Genomic DNA, 15789 nt, shown 5'->3' on the forward strand with positions numbered 1-15789 from the left:
AATAGAGAGATAGATCCAATCTTGGAGGGGCTCTCGCCCCTCTCAAGCCATGGGAGTCAAGGACCAGAGGGGAAACCCTTCTCCCATCTAGGTAGAAGGTCAAGGAAGAAGAAGAAGAAGAAGAGGGGCTCTCTCCCCCTTGCTTCTGGTGGCGCCGGAACGCCACGGGGGGCTATCATCATCACCGCGATCTTCACCAACACCTACGTCGTCTTCACCAACATCTCCATCACCTTCCCCCATCTATATCCAGCGGTCCACTCTCCCGCAACCCGCTGTACCCTCTACTTGAACATGGTGTGTTATGCTTCATATTATTATCCAATGATGTGTTTCCATCCTATGATGTCTGAGTAGATTTTCGTTGTCCTATCGGTGATTGATGAATTGCTATGATTGGTTTGAGTTGCATGTTTTATTATTGGTGTTGTCCTATTGTGCCCTCCGTGTCGCGCAAGCGTGAGGGATTCCCGCTGTAGGGTTTGCAATATGTTTATGATTTGCTTATGGTGGGTGGCGTGAGTGACAGAAGCACGGACCCGAGTAAGTAGGTTGTTTGTGTATGGGATAAAAGGGGACTTGATACTTTAATGCTATGGTTGGGTTTTACCTTAATGAATCTTTAGTAGTTGCGGATGCTTGCTAGAGTTCCAATCATAAGTGTATATGATCCAAGTAGAGAAAGTATGTTAGCTTGTGCCTCTCCCTCAAATAGAATTGCAATAGTGATTACCGGTCTATTAACGTAGTCAATTGCTTAGGGACAATTCCACAACTCCTATCACCAGTTTTCCACACTCGCTATATTTACTTTATTACTTCTTTATCTAAACAACCCCTAGTTTATATTTACGTGCTCTTTATTATCTTGCAAACCTATCCAACAACACCTATAGAGTACTTCTCAGTTTCATACTTGTTCTAGGTAAAGCGAACGTCAAGCGTGCGTAGAGTTGTATCGGTGGTCGATAGAACTTGAGGGAATATTTATTCTACCTTTAGCTCCTCGTTGGGTTCGACACTCTTACTTATCGAAAACTGTTGCGATCCCCTACACTTGTGGGTTATCAAACTTATGAAGATATACTCTGTTGATGATGTGGCATGCAGTATCAATGGCTTCGGGCCAGAATTTTCTTGGTGTCTTGTATTCATCGAGCATCATCCATTCCATCTCAATGAGCGTTCTGTTCTTGCGCTCCACTATGCCATTCTGCTAGGGTGTGTAAGGAGCAGAGGACTCATGTGTGATGCCCAAAGTATCAAGATAAATGTCGAGGCCATCATTCTTGAAATCAGTGCCATTGTCACTCCGGATGTGCTTGATCTTGATGCCATAATTCGTCATGGCCCGATTTGCGAAGCGTCTGAAGACATCCTGCACTTCAGTCTTATAGAGAATTATGTGTACCCAGGTGTATCTCGAGTAATCATCACCAATAACGAAGCCATAGAGATGTGCAGTGGTAGTAAGGGTAGAGTAGTGAGTAGGGCCAAATAAGTCCATGTGAAGCAGCTCGAAGGGACGTGAGGTAGTCATGATTGTCTTCGAGGGATGCTTGGCTCTAGTCATCTTCCCAGCTTCACATGCACCACATATTTGATCCTTCTTGAACTTGACGCCCTCGATGCCAATGATGTGCTTCTTCTTCGCGAGAGTGTACAGGTTCCTCATGCCCGCATGTCCTAGCCGTCGATGCCATAGCTAGCATTATGAAGCCTTTGCTAGAAGACATATGACAAGTTGTGATCCTTCTGGGAAATCTACCATATACATATCATCTCTTCGATAGCCTTCAAAGACTAGATATTTGTCATATTCCATCAGCACAAGACAACGATATTTTCCAAATATCACAATCATGTTCAGATCATAGAGCATTTACATAGACATTAAGTTGTATCCAAGGGATTCAACAAGCATCACTTTGTCCATGTGCTGATCCTTTGAGATAGAAACTCTACCAAGACCCAATACCTTGCTTTTACCAGGTCAGCGAATGTGATGTGGCTCTTAGTAGATGGAGTAGGGTTGAATCCATAAGAATACTTCGATCATGAGTCATGTGGTTGGTGCAGCCGCTATCCATGATCCATTCAATGGCTTTCGGAGTTGTTCCCTACAGTGCAGTTAGCGGGATAGGCTTCACCAAGAGTATTGTGAAGCATAAACATGTAGCGAACAAGCATATTATCAAAGTTTAGATTCTGGTTTGGCATGATAGGATGCTTGTCAAGGAACCCTGGGACGAAATACATGGTAAGACCATTGGGGCATTTTATCTTGAGTCCCACAAGATGTTTTAGGTCTCGAGCATTGGCGTCAGAAGTCTCTGATTTCTGGCTGGAGACCTTTCCCGGCAAGAGAAGTTAATTCTTCTTAACCACCCACATCTTTAGGGGCGAGTTAGCGGCAATGAGTCTAAGTGCAGCATCTGAGAACTTTGGCTTGGGAGCCCTAGAAAATAGCTTCGCAGGAGGAGAATAGTACTCATATGAATATGCAGAAAAGTTCTTAGTTTTGTGAACATAGCGGTTAGAGGAAACACACTCATATTCATGAGTCTCATAACAGTTCTCCTGCAAAACATTGGCGTTAGGGTGACCATGAGTGGTCCTCTGTCTGTATGAAGCCTTTGGGCCATATGACACCTTTGATCTGGGGTTTGTCTTCTTCCCAGGTGGTGTCATGATGACATTCATGGGAAGCTTCTCAAGACAACTTTTGGGCACCCAGATCTTCTTCTGGGGTGACCCGTTCCTGCAGTTAGTACCAATGTACCTAACAAACACTTCACGATTCTTAAACAGCTTATAATTGGCATCAAAGGATTCATCAATGACAATTGGGTTAGCACAAGTGAAGCCAGATAAAGTGGACGGATCCACTGAAGGATCCTTAGCAGCAACCCAGGTGGTTTTGGGGTACTGCTCAGGCGTCTAGTATGAACCATCAACATTCATTTTCCTCTCGAACCGAACACCCTCTTTCCTAGGGTTTCGGTTCAGAATCTGTTTCTCGAGGACATCGCACAAAGTCGGATGCCCTTTGAGGCTTTTGTACATGCCAGTCTCAAGCAATGTCTTCAACCTAGCATTCTCATCAGCAATAGTAGTGGCATCCTCAGTAGAGGGGTTAGTTACACATCAACAGTTGAAGGTATTGCAACATCAGAAGTAGTAGAACATCCAACAACAGAGACAACATTATCATGCTCAAGACACTTTAAGCATGGTGGAACAAATTCTACCTAAGCGGAATTGATCTGTTGGGCGAGTAGTGAATCATTCTCTTTTTGAAGATCTTCATGATACACTCTCAGTTTCTCAAGGTCCTGCTTCGTTTGAAGATAATCGTAGGAAAGCTTCTCATGAGAGGTCGAGAGAGTTTCATGACGACTTTCAAGTTCTTCATACTTAATACAAAGACTTTTAATATCTTTGATTAAGGACTGAGTTCGATTCATTTATGAGTCCAACAGGTCATCGCTTTTGTCTAGCAGCTTTTGAATATTTTCTATAGCAGTTTGTTTCTCAGTTGCAATTTTAGCACGTGTCTTATAGCTAGGTTTGGATAAACATTCAGAGTCATCTTCACTAGAGGTTTGGAAATAGGCATCACATGAGGTTACCTTGGCACCTCGTGCCATGAAGCAGTAGGTTGGAGCAAAGTCGTCATCATCATCATCTTTGGCTTCAACGTCGTGACCATTGTCTTCAGTGTTGAAGATTGACTTTGTGACGAAAGCTGATGCCAGAGCCAGGCTTGCCACGCCTGAATCAGACTCCTCCTGGGACTCCACCTCCTCCTCCTCATAGGCAGACTCTTCCTCTGAATCCATCTCCTTGCCAATAAATGCACAAGCCTTGCTTGATGAGGTCTTCTTGTGAGATGAAGACTTTAACGAAGACTTTGAAGAAGATTTTGATGGTTTCTTCTTTTTCTTGTCATCAGAATCACATTCCTTGCTCTTCTTCTTCTTTGATTCCTTATCCCACTGGGGACACTCGGAGATGTAGTGGCTTGTCTTCTTGCATTTGTGGCAAGTTCTCTTCTTGTAGTCACGTGATGAAGCCTCATCGTTCTTTGAGCTAGATCTTGAAGACTTGCTGAACCGATTCTTCTTGGAGAACTTTTGGAACTTCCTCACGATCATTGCAAGCTCTTTGCCAAGCTCTTCAGGATCACTAGAGCTACAGTTAGATTCTTCTTCAGATGAGGAAACAGCTTTTGCCTTTAGGGCACGAGTTCAGCCATAGTTGGGACCATAGATATCATGCTTCTCAGATAGCTGGAACTAATGTGTGTTGAGCCTCTCAAGTATATCAGACGGGTCGAGATCTTTGAAGTTAGGACGTTCTTGTATCATAAGGGCTAAGGTGTCAAACAAGTTTTCAAGTGATCTCAGAAGCTTCTTCATGATCTCATGCTTGGTGATCTCAGTGGCGCCAAGAGCACGAAGCTCATTGGTGATATCAGTCAAGCGATCGAACATGAGCTGGACATTCTCATTGTCATTTCTCTTGAAGTGGTTGAAGAGATTGCGAAGAACATCTATTCTTGAGTCTCCCTGAGTTGAGACGCCTTCGTTGACCTTGGACAGCCAGTCCCAGACCAGCTTTGCAGTTTCCAGTGCGCTCACACGACCATACTGCCCTTTGGTCAGATGACCACAGATGATGTTCTTGGCGGTTGAGTCCAATTGCGCAAATCTCTTGACATCAGTAGCGGTGACACCTTCACCGACTCTGGGAACGCTAGTCTTGACGACATACCAGAGATTGACATCAATGGCTTCAAGATGCATGCGCATCTTGTTCTTCCAGTAGGGGTAGTCAGTGCCATCAAAGACGGGGCACACAACGGAGACCTTGATTATCCCTATAGTCGACATAGCTAAAACTCCAGGTGGTTAAACCGAATCCCATAGAACAAGGGAGCACCTTGCTGTGATACCAATTCAAAGTGCTAGTTATCGACTAGAGGGGGGTGAATAGGCGATTTTTATGAGAGTCTTCAAAACAAGGGGGCATTGAAGACAAACAAGCAAACTAAACCTATATAGTAAGCAGCGGAATGAAAACTACACTAGGCAATCATTAGTCAAGCATACAATACAGTGAAAGCATGAAGACTAACTGCAACTAAGTAGATAGGATCAGGATGGAAGATAGTACGAAGCCAAACAGATATAAATCTTTACACAAAAAAGACAATGAATCAGGCAAGCAGACAATGACTTCACAAAGACAAACTGAAGAGTAATGAGAGTAGGAGATAGAACTAGTTGCTTGGTGAAGACAAGGATTTGGTAAACCAGTTCCAGTTGCTGTGACAATTGTACGTCTGGTTAGGGAGGCTGAGATTAAACTCAAAAGACCGTGTATTCACCTTATTCCCCTTGAGCTAAGGACACAGTCCTCTCCCAATCACTCTGGTAAGTCTTCAAGGTAGACTTCCAAACCTTCACGAACTTCGTTCACCGGCAATTCACAATGACTCTTGGATGCTCAGAACGCGACGCCTAACTGGCTGGAGGATTCACAGTCCTCAAGTGTAACAAGTCTTCAGATCATGCGAACAGACATACTTCAGTGATGCCTAACACTCTTTGGCTCAGGGTGTTTTGGGCTTAGTCCTCTCAAGGATCTCTCCCTCAAATGCTTCGGAAGTGGGTTGCTCTCAAACGACAAAAGCCGTGCACTAACTTTGAGCAGCCACCAATTTATGGTGTAGGGGGTAGGCTATTTATAGCCAAGTGGCAACCCGACCTGATATGTCCGAAATGACCCTGGGTCACTAAGGAACTGACACGTGTCCAACGACCGGATTTCAAACACACGCGACAGCTTGGCTTGGGCTACAAGTAAAGCTGACTCATCCAACTTTGGATAGGTTTGCTCTCATTGTCTTTGCTCGAAGACATAGAATTTGGTTGAGCATCACATCAGTCACTCTGGCTTTGTTCACTTGGACCCCACTTAATAGTACGGTCGTTCCTATGACTCAATAAAGAAGAAAGGAAACTACGAAACAGCTATGTCTTCGCACTCCATAGTCTTCAAGTGGATATCTTCACACGTCATAATCTTCATCGTGAATGTCTTTATGAACCACCATTGTCTTCAATGTCTTCACACATTTTTAGGGATCATCTCTGGTAGGTAACCGAATCAATGAGGGGCTACTACCTGTGTTATCCTGCAATTCTCACAAACACATTAGTCCCTCAACCACGTTTGTCGTCAATACTCCAAAACCAACTAGGGGTGGCACTAGATGCACTTATAGGAGGTATGGAGGTGCTGATTCGCCAAGTGGGGAAAACAACACAAGGTGACTGTGGTTTGGCGATGCTCTTCAAGTAGCAAGTCTTGAGTTCCGGGGTGAAAATCCTAGGTTTGACCGTTACATGGTTGTACCTGGCAATGTGGTGTTTACACGACATTTTCCTTGTTGAATGGTTTGCTTGGAGATTGCTCGAACCTACTCTTCAAGGTGAAAACCTTTCATCTAACCTTTAGGGTTAGATCCAGCGTTGGCGCGTTGTTTTCCTTCTTAAAGGGGTTGCTTTCGAAGAACCTCTATCATACTCTGCGTGTTGTCAAGGATAGTGGTAAATGTTGTTGTGCTTCATTTCATTGCTTCTGCAATTCTTTCGGTGCATGTCTTTTTTTCTCTAACTAGGCCTAGCTTTGGTCGTGTTTGACCTTGCTAATTGTCAGTGCGATTTTTGTGTGGTTGGTGTTGGCTGTGTACATCTTACCTATGCAGAGGCCCGGTGTGCTCGTTGTGTTTGTATCTTCTTGATGCTTCATTTTGCGTTAATAAAATCCATCTGTTATCGAAAAAGGGACTAATGGAGAAGCTAGACGATGAGGAGATTTGGTGTTAGCTACGTTTTTTAAGGTGTAATTTCCATAGTGAACATTGGCAAAGACTTGATTAGTGAAGGATGTATGGATTCCATTAAGACCGAACAGTTGTATACCAGATTCGCCTTGGATAGGAAAGTGTTGAGTGACAGCTTCACTTTCTAAATACATAACATTATTGAGATCATTAGGGCATCTTCAACAGCAACTCGCAAATTTCATCCTGCATCTAGCCGCGGACAATGGGGAGCAGTCCATGGACACGGATGCGGGAGACGTCATCCAACCGTAGCCACAAACATTTCAAACTCTTTTGCAACAAACGGGATGAAATTTGTGCAAACATGGCCGGATTTCATATAAACATGACGAATTTCATACAAACACGACATATTTTCATTACATTTCAAACATTTAGAACAAAAAAATGACCCGGCCCTAAACCTATCCTACGGCAGTGGCGCCCGGTGTCCAAGCCTGCGTCGTCCTCCATCTGTCGTCTCCATGAGTGAGGGAGTCCTGGATTAGGGGGTCCTCAGATAGCCGGACTATATACTTTAGCCGGACTGTTGGACTATGAAGATACAAGATAGAAGACTTCGTCCCGTGTCCGGGTGGGACTCTCCTTTGCGTGGAAGGCAAGCTTGGAGATTCGGATATGTAGATTCCTTTCTCTATAACCGACTCTGTGTAACCCTAGCCCCCTCCGGTGTCTATATAAACCGGAGGGTTTAGTCCGTAGGACAACGGCAATCATAATCATAGGCTAGCTTCTAGGGTTAGCCTCTACGATCTCGTGGTAGATCAAATCTTGTAATACTCATATCATCAATATCAATCAAGAAGGAAGTAGGATATTACCTCCATAGGGAGGGCCCGAACTTGGGTAAACATCGTGTCCCCCGCCTCATGTTACCATTAGCCTTAGACGCACAGTTCAGGACCCCCTACTCGAGATCCGCCGGTTTTGACACCGACAATGAGCACCGACGATAAGACCCGTGAACTGAAGATGCGCTCTCCGGCGAGGAAGAGTAGAACACGGGAGACGGACCCGCCCACATGGGACATAAGGCCCTGCCGCCTCCCGTGGCCTAATCGTCCTCGAAGGAGTCCTATGTCTGTCCATCGCCGGTGGACGTGAGGTCCACGATGAAAATGGCAGCGCCAACGCTATCGTCGTCCCACCGGGCCGCCTGATAGTTTGGTGGCGGTGCGTAGGAGGCGCAGCTGACGTTCTTCACCTCTGCAATCATCTGCAGCTGCGCCTCCGCGGCTGCCGCTTCCTAGCAGGCAGCGGCTTGAGCGCAGACAACATTGTAGATGGCACGCTGCTCCACGATGAAGTTGGGGTCCGCCGGCCATGGACGCCACGGCCTCCTCGCTCACGTGCTCGTCGTAGATCTGGCCCTTTGCCAATCGGTGTTGCTCCAGGAGGAACATGTTGTTCCTCCTACGCCTGCTGGAACGCCGACAAAGGTGTCGGCACAGGCTACACCTCCACCATGGTGGGTGTACTGCGCCTGTGCCTGCTCCATGGTGAAGCCGATGTGCATAGAAGGTGCGGGAGCCGGGGCGGTGTCATCGGAGCTCGTCTTCAACGTGGTGTCATCCTCGTCGTCGGAGACCTCGGGCGAGCTGGTCGGGCGGCCTCGATCCGCCTGGCATTGCGGCTCTACCAGGCGGTAGCAAGGGAGGCCATGATGTGCTTCATCTCCGTGGAAAGGCTCTCCCACAGAGTTTTGTCGCCCGCAGTCATGGCGAATGTAGTGCAAGGGAGGAGGATGGGCAGCGGCTTGTGTTGTGGTGTGCCATTAGCCGGGTGTGGCCGCCTTTAAATAGCGGATTCCGATGAGGCGGGGCGTCCGGATGCGTCAATGCGCGGCGTCGGAGTGGGTTTCTCGGCCGGCGAGCCTACTTAATGGCGGCATAAGGACGGACATGAGCATTGAACGGGCGTGGTAGATATTCATCCCATTAAAAATCCCGTCCAATCACGCGTCTCCGGCATTGAACAAGCACGAACACTAGACACGCGTCACGGGTGGCGCCCTCAGCCGGCACGCCGCTTCAATGTCTGAGGCAGTGAGAGGTCGCGTCCGTCCTGGGCCGTATTTAATGTGGAGCGGCACGCTCTACAACGACATGAATATGGGCAGCTGGTGCCGGGTGGGAATACGTGTGAATGAGGGAGGAGGGGTTTGGGTGGGCCAGAGTGGTCAGAAGCTGCCCGGACTCCCGCAAAGCCGCGGACCGATACAGGACCGCGTTGGCTTTCTTCCGTGATCTTAACAACGCGGTACATATGGATACGGGAGGTTTGAGGGTCGGCGTTGGAGATGTCCTTCCATATTATCATTTTCTCGATAAAAGAAGTCCCCAGTAATCCCAGTTCCACTGCTGAAACTGTATGTTGCATTACATCACCTAGCCGACCATTACAGATTCAGTTAGGAACTTTTAAATTTGTCAAGAATTTACTCATTGCCCCTTTCCCATTTGAAGAACAAAATGACAAGTTCAAAGGCATAATCGTTGTTATCATCAAACTCTTCTTATCTTGAATTGGGGATCGAACCAAGTCTGCCAATTCTGCTTTTTGGTTTGAACAATCTAGTCTTCAGATTAGCAATTTTATGAGTAACTGACTCTTTCAGAAAGTAGAAATGTGTTATATGCAAAGTATGAATATCAGGAAGTGCAGCGGTAAAAAAAACAAGCACGAGTGTAAAAAAAATGCTTAATTCATGGGCATAAAGGTTAACTGTTTCAGAAAATATAAATGTTGTGCACATCAAAAAAAAATTTAGAACTGCTCAGGGGAACGCAAAGTCCCATCTTATTGCAAAGGCCATATCAACAGCCACAGAAGAAAAAAAACAGTAATCACTTCTGTCACCTATACAGTGCAGTATCAACATGATCTTCACAAGTCAACTCTGAATCGCAGACGCAAACAAGCCTTATGCACAGGATATCGACGAGGAGGACGACGACGCGATGCACAGCTGCGCGTCAGCTGTCGCTGCCGCCGCCGCCTCGTCGGCGCCCCGGCCGCGCAGCAGCTGCGAGATGTCGTCGTACCCCATGGTGTCGGCCATCTGGAGCGGCGTGGCGCCCCGCTTGGTCCTGGCGTGGACGTCGGCGCCCATGTCGAGCAGCAGGTCCACGGCGTCGGCGCAGCCGCCCTCGACGGCGAGGTGCAGCGGCCGGTGCCCTTCCACGTCCTCGCACTCCACGTCCATGCACCCCGACCCCGCCAGCAGGGCGATGGCGTCGCAGTGGCCCTTGATGGCGGCCACGTGGAGCGCCGTCAGCCCGTACTGGTCGCGGCCGCGGAGGCCCGTGCGCTTGCTGAGGAGGAACTCCAGGCTCCGGAGGTCGCCTCGCCTCGCCGCCGTCATCACCAGCTCCCACCGCTGCAGCACGTCCACCACTTCCTTCTGCACGTAATCGGCAAGAAAAGCGTCGTTGATCGTTACATTCTGACAAGAGATGTGGAGTGAAAGTTTTGAGTAAAAGACACAAGAACATTGGATGCTGTGTGTCGTTCACGAGCGCAACGACGCAAGCCACATAAGCCAGGTTACGTACAGTACCCAGCCCGCTGGAACCACAGTTGATTCTCTCACTGTTCAGTCCGTGACAAAACCAGCCAAGATCTTCAAATTACGTTTCTGACATGACAAATTGTTCTTGCCACCTTCAAGTCCAAGCAAGACTGTTGACGTATAATGTGCAACCTAGTCTTTTTCATTAGATCAGTTTTTTGGTTGCATTAACTAGAGCATGCACTTCTACATGGTATTGGAGTCAAGAGGTCTTGAGTTCAAGACCCGGCTGGCGCAATTAAATTGCAGCCCACTTTCGGTCCACGTTTAGGTCTGAGGGAGCCACACGTGAGGAGGAGTGTTGACGTATAATGTGTTGCCTAGTCTCTTCTATCGGATCGGTCTTTTGGTTGCATTAGCTAGAGCATGCACTTCTACAAAAACAACAGAAGGTTGTTTATTGTGATCATTGTGGTTAGTTTGTTACTACGCTAGCACAAAGTGCAAATTTTGTCCATTCTAAGCTCTGAAGCCACGAGGTTACTACACGGCAGTACAAAAAGGACAGAGGTAACTTACGTAGCCCTTCTCTCGCGCAACGTCCAGCGGAGTCCTCCCGCGCGCGTCGGCCGCCGCGGAGTCGGCGCCCATGTCCACCAGCTCTGCCACGGCCTCTGCTTCCCCGGCCGCAGCCGCGACGTGCAGAGCCGTCCTGCCGTCCTTGTCGCGCGCCGCGAGCGCCTCCTGCCCCAGCCTCCTCACCTCTCCGCAGTCGCCGCGCGCAGCAGCCGCGTGCAGCGGCGCCCACGGCTCGGCGTCCGGCACCGCCGCCTCGGGGTCGAGGACCGGCAGAAGGTGCGGCTGCCGGCGCAGGATTAGGCGCACGGCCGCGGAGTCCCCGGCGTCCGCGGCGAGGCGGAGGAGGTAGGGCCCGCCGAAGAACACGCGAAGGCGGATGGCGCCGACGCCGACGCCGGCGCCGCCGGGCACGGAGGCCGCGGAGTCGAGGTGCGCGGCGGAGAGGGAGGAGAGGACGAGGAAGCGGTCGGCGCGTGAGCGCGGAAAGGACGGCGGCGCGTGCGGCTGCGGGCGGAGCACGACGCGGATGGTTGCCGTGGAGAGCGGCTTCAGGGCGCCGCGCGGCGGGCTGACGAGGAACTTGAGCGGGGAGGAGGTCTGCACCTTGAAGGCGACGGGGAGCGTCGGGTGCAGCGAGCGGAGGCGGAGGTCGACGCGGCACTTGGAATTGGGCTTGAAGTCGACGACCACCTCCTCCGCCGCCACCTCCAGGAGCTGCTGCTCGGGCTCTGGCGCCGCCGCCGGTTTGGCTGCGTCGGCGGAATTGGCGGGAACGGAGCAGGCTGGCTTAGCAGCGGCCATCAATCTCCGTTGGAAGGTGCTTGTACGCGCGGGGTGGGAATCGGATGGGGCAGCGGAACTGGAAGCACGGAATGGTGTCTGGCTAGTGTCTGTACCTAGGATGACGCTTTGCTCTTTTGCTGGCATGCTCGATCGGGCAATCAGAGGATGTTGATCTTCTGTGACAGTGTGCCATGGTAGATTCTGAAGATATACGGAGCCAGGACTAATGCTTTGCATGAATAAAGTCTCTTTTAAACCTTGAGGTTGTAGATCGTTTTCCTTTTAAAGACAAAACAGCTCTAACACGCTGCGCTGAATATAAGAGCAACTCCAATGGAGCGACCCATTTCGTCCGCCGCCGTCTGTTTAGATCGGTGCGGACAAAAAAGAAGGACCAACACGCCGACCCAAACCCAAATCGAGCCGCTTTGCGTCCACGCCGACGCATTTGCGGCCCAAATGTGTCAACGTGCCAATGCACCAGGCGGAGTGGCACTGGGGCAACCGCATGCCTCTCGTGTACCCCGAGGCCACCCTGCCGCATGACTGGCACCTGGATCCGGAGTGCCGGCGGCGCCGCGATCGGCTAGGGCGCACGCGGAGGAGGTGCGGCGCCCGCTGGCGCTCCTGACGCTGGAGCAGCGCCGTGACCCCGCCTACGCAAGCGACTCGTCCAGCTGGGCTCGATGGTTTGCCTTCAAGCACAAGGAGCGCGAGGCGACGCGACATTCGCAAGGTCGATCGCACTGTGCTGCCGCCCCCGCTCGTCGTCCGCGAGGAGGATCAGGCGGCGGAGGATGCATACCAGGCGGCCCTTGCAGCGGTCTACCAGGAGAGCGAGGAGAACGAGCGGCACAGGGCAGAGGCGGTCGAGGAAGAGGAGGCGGCGTACGAGGCGGCCATGGCGCATGCCATTGCCCTCTCCGCGGCGGGCGATTGCGTCCTGCCGCCGATGGCCCCGTCGTCCCCTCTCCGCCACGGCGTCAAAGTCGAGCCAGAGCCGGAGCCATCCCCCATCGAGCCCTACTCCTGATTGGGAGTAGTGCGCGAGTGGGTCCGCGCGCCACCGGTTTGGGTGGGGGCGGCGCAGGAGGCGACGTACCTCGAGATGTGGCGGCAGCGACAACTGGCCGAGGAGCGCCGCGACGGCGAGTACCTCGAGATGCTCGAGCGCGATCTCGAGGACGAGCAGCGCCAGGACGCGGCGGCACAACCCCCCGCGGCCGCACAGCCCACGGCGGCACAGCCCGCGCTCGACATGAACGGCCTCTGGAACACGGCGTTCCCCTGGGCCGGCCCTGCGCCGACGCTCATCGATCTCACCGACCCCGAGGACGACGCCGACGACGCCTAGGGCAGCACGCCGCCTCGTATTTTAGTTTGTTTTTAGTTTTCATTAATGCAAATGTGGACGCGTGGACTCTCGCCGGCCTTCCTAACCGGCTTTAATGTTTAATTATTGTTGTTTTTATTTTAAATATGCATGCACATTTTTCTTTCTCGCGCCGTCAAAATGGATCGGACCAGCATGGGCACATGCGCCGATCCAAACGCGAAAGCGGATGTTCATGTTCATCTGACCAACGCAAACGAACAAAAAACGGACAAAATTGTCGTCCTTTTAAGTCGGCCCGTTGGAGTTGCTCTAAGGCCTTGTACAGTGGGAGGTGCTTAGAGAGATGCTTAGGAAAATAAACCGAATTTTTCTGAAGCACCGGTGCCTATTTTCACAGAAAAGACGCTTAGTTAAGCGTCTATCCTGTACAAATAAGCACCGGTGCTTAAAAAAAGCCTGATTTATTTCTCTAAGCGCCTCCCTAAGCACCTCCCATTCTACAAGGCCTAAGTAGTTTCCAATCCGTCTTCAGTTGCTATGCTGCCAGTGCCGGAAGAGGCCACATCGTGTCCGGCTGTTCCTGCCGACTCGCCGGATCCCGCATGCATGATAATCTACGGGACCAGGCCAGCAGGGAATGATGGATCCAGGGTCCAGCACGAGCAAGCAAAGCGCCGAGGAGTGGTAGCTACCGCACGTCCCATCAGGGCGGGTGGCGAGCGACGGATCACGCCATGCAAAGCGCTACAATCCACAGTACCCCCCGTGAACCGCAGGCATCCCCCGCCCGCCCGCCTCCGCGCGCGCCCTGCCTCCGTCACGCGACGAGAGGATCGTTGGATTCTTCGACCTAGCCATGTGCCGCGCGTCGGCTTTGGCTGCTCCTGCTGTCCCCCGCCCGGCCCCTTCGCCGTTTGTCGCGCACGAATCGGCACAGAAACGGGGGCTTGGCCGCTTCTTCCGCGGCTACGTGAGCCGAGCCCCCGGCGCTGCATCTCACGACTCCGTGCAGCTCGGCGGCACGCGCCCGCGGCCGCGCTGCGCCGAGGCCGGGCAAGATGCTCGGGCTCCAGGACAGGAGTGCTGCCGCTACCAAACGAAACAGTTCTGCTTCCTTCACCGGCTTTACTGTGCGCCGTACCTCGGGTAGTCATGCCATGCGTGTACAGTGCATAGCAGCTCTGTAACTCAGAAGCACACGCAACGATTCAGCTAGACACCACTCCAGCTCTACTTGATGTGTGCAGGACCAGATTGATGGCCACTGCACTGGCTAATGGTACAGTATCTTAAGGTTACTCAGAAGGTTGAATAATGACTGTTTTTAATTTAGACATGACAGCGTCTGTAGTCCAACGGTTAGGATAATTGCCTTCCAAGCAATAGACCCGGGTTCGACTCCCGGCAGACGCATTTTTTGGAACTCAGTACTTTTGTTTTCATTTATTTTACTTTTTTGCATGAAGAGTCACTTTCTTCCTTATGCAGTTGTCTAACTCGGACGACCCACACCCAAGATCCAGCTACGTCTACAGCCTATCATCACGAGGGCTTAATCCCGCAATTACTCGTTCAATATTTTGTGAGGTACTCCCTCCGTCCGGAAATACTTGTCGGAAAAATGGATGAATCTAGACATATTTTAGATATAGATACATCCAATTTTATCTATCTCTCCGACAAGTATTTTGGGACGGAGGGAGTATTTGTTACCACCCATTCGAAGAACAAATGTAAGAAGCATTGGTGACAGTACACATCACGCTTGGGCTAGAAAAAGAGCGTAAGCCTGTAGCTCAAAACATTTTGTGCAGACAGAATGCAAAAAGGTTCCCTGCATTTCATGCTTGCAGGATCAGATTCATGCCTCGACGGCCACTGCACTTTTCGTGGAGAAATGCATACCATATTTTTAGGAAGTCACGTTCGGATTTCATCAACAAAGCGTCTGTAGTCCAACGGTTAGGATAATTGCCTTCCAAGCAATAGACCCGGGTTCGACTCCCGGCAGACGCACTTTTTAAAGGGGATTGGATTCTTTCGTATAGGACTTTGTTTTTTAGATAAGATGAAGCATTTGCTTGTCACTAGTTTTTGCTTCAATTACAAGTCTCATGTTGTAGAGAGTTTTTCAAACCCAAGTTCACCTATCCAACGAATCAGCACCATACCACTACACATTTACTCCGTGCCAAATCATTTGTGTTGCACGTACAAGGGACACTACAATCCAACATATAGTGTTTCTTCCATAGTGCATTGTAGGTTGCAATTTTTTAGTGCAATTTTAATCATTTCATCAAGTTAAAAGCATGGACGTGTTGATGATTATAGATAGCACTAAAAGATAAACCACAGTATACCCATTTTTTTCCTTCTAGACGACAATTAGTATTGCATAAGAAACACCGCTTTAAGGAACCTTGATTCCCCAAATATCAGGCCACTTTCTACCAGTGTCGCCAATCTTCCCGTTGCCGCTTGGTGTCAACAAGCAGGTGATAGGCAGAGCGAATAGGGAACCGCCCCCAAGCTTTGTAGTGCCAGGCTCTTTCAGTGACATAGAGCTCAATGGAATGTTAAACACTAGGTCTACATCCAGGATCAAGTGCTTACTGACCTCCTCTTTATCCTATGCGCAAGCAGCATGGTTAATCAGCCCAC

General features: G+C 50.1%; 1 protein-coding gene and 2 non-coding genes across 3 annotated transcripts; 2 read left to right on the top strand and 1 right to left on the bottom strand.

The window, feature by feature from the left end:
- Positions 1 to 9600: 9600 nt before the first annotated feature.
- Positions 9601 to 12111, bottom strand: LOC123071272 (protein VAPYRIN). Its single transcript, XM_044494802.1, has 2 exons — positions 11007 to 12111; positions 9601 to 10319 (listed from the first exon to the last, which is right to left on the bottom strand). Exons 1-2 carry the CDS (start codon positions 12024 to 12026, stop codon positions 9840 to 9842), a joined length of 1500 nt encoding a protein of 499 aa, XP_044350737.1. The 5' UTR covers positions 12027 to 12111; the 3' UTR covers positions 9601 to 9839.
- Positions 12112 to 14466: 2355 nt separating this feature from the next.
- Positions 14467 to 14538, top strand: TRNAG-UCC (transfer RNA glycine (anticodon UCC)). Its single transcript has one exon. It is a non-coding gene; the product is annotated as a tRNA-Gly (tRNA).
- Positions 14539 to 15069: 531 nt separating this feature from the next.
- TRNAG-UCC (transfer RNA glycine (anticodon UCC)) lies at positions 15070 to 15141 on the top strand. Its single transcript has one exon. It is a non-coding gene; the product is annotated as a tRNA-Gly (tRNA).
- The last annotated feature ends 648 nt before the right edge of the window (positions 15142 to 15789 follow it).

The sequence above is a fragment of the Triticum aestivum genome, chromosome 3B (assembly GCF_018294505.1).
Source record: "Triticum aestivum cultivar Chinese Spring chromosome 3B, IWGSC CS RefSeq v2.1, whole genome shotgun sequence".
NCBI classification, from domain to species: domain Eukaryota; kingdom Viridiplantae; phylum Streptophyta; class Magnoliopsida; order Poales; family Poaceae; genus Triticum; species Triticum aestivum.

What these genes read in the sequence shown, in the direction of transcription:
- LOC123071272 (XM_044494802.1), bottom strand. Translation starts at nt 12,026, where the DNA reads ATGCAAAGCATTAGTCCTGGCTCCGTATATCTTCAGAATCTACCATGG. An exon ending in TTGCGCGAGAGAAGGGCTAC is followed by an intron (nt 10,320 to 11,006) that starts GTAAGTTACCTC and finishes GATTACGTGCAG; the next exon opens with AAGGAAGTGGTGGACGTGCT.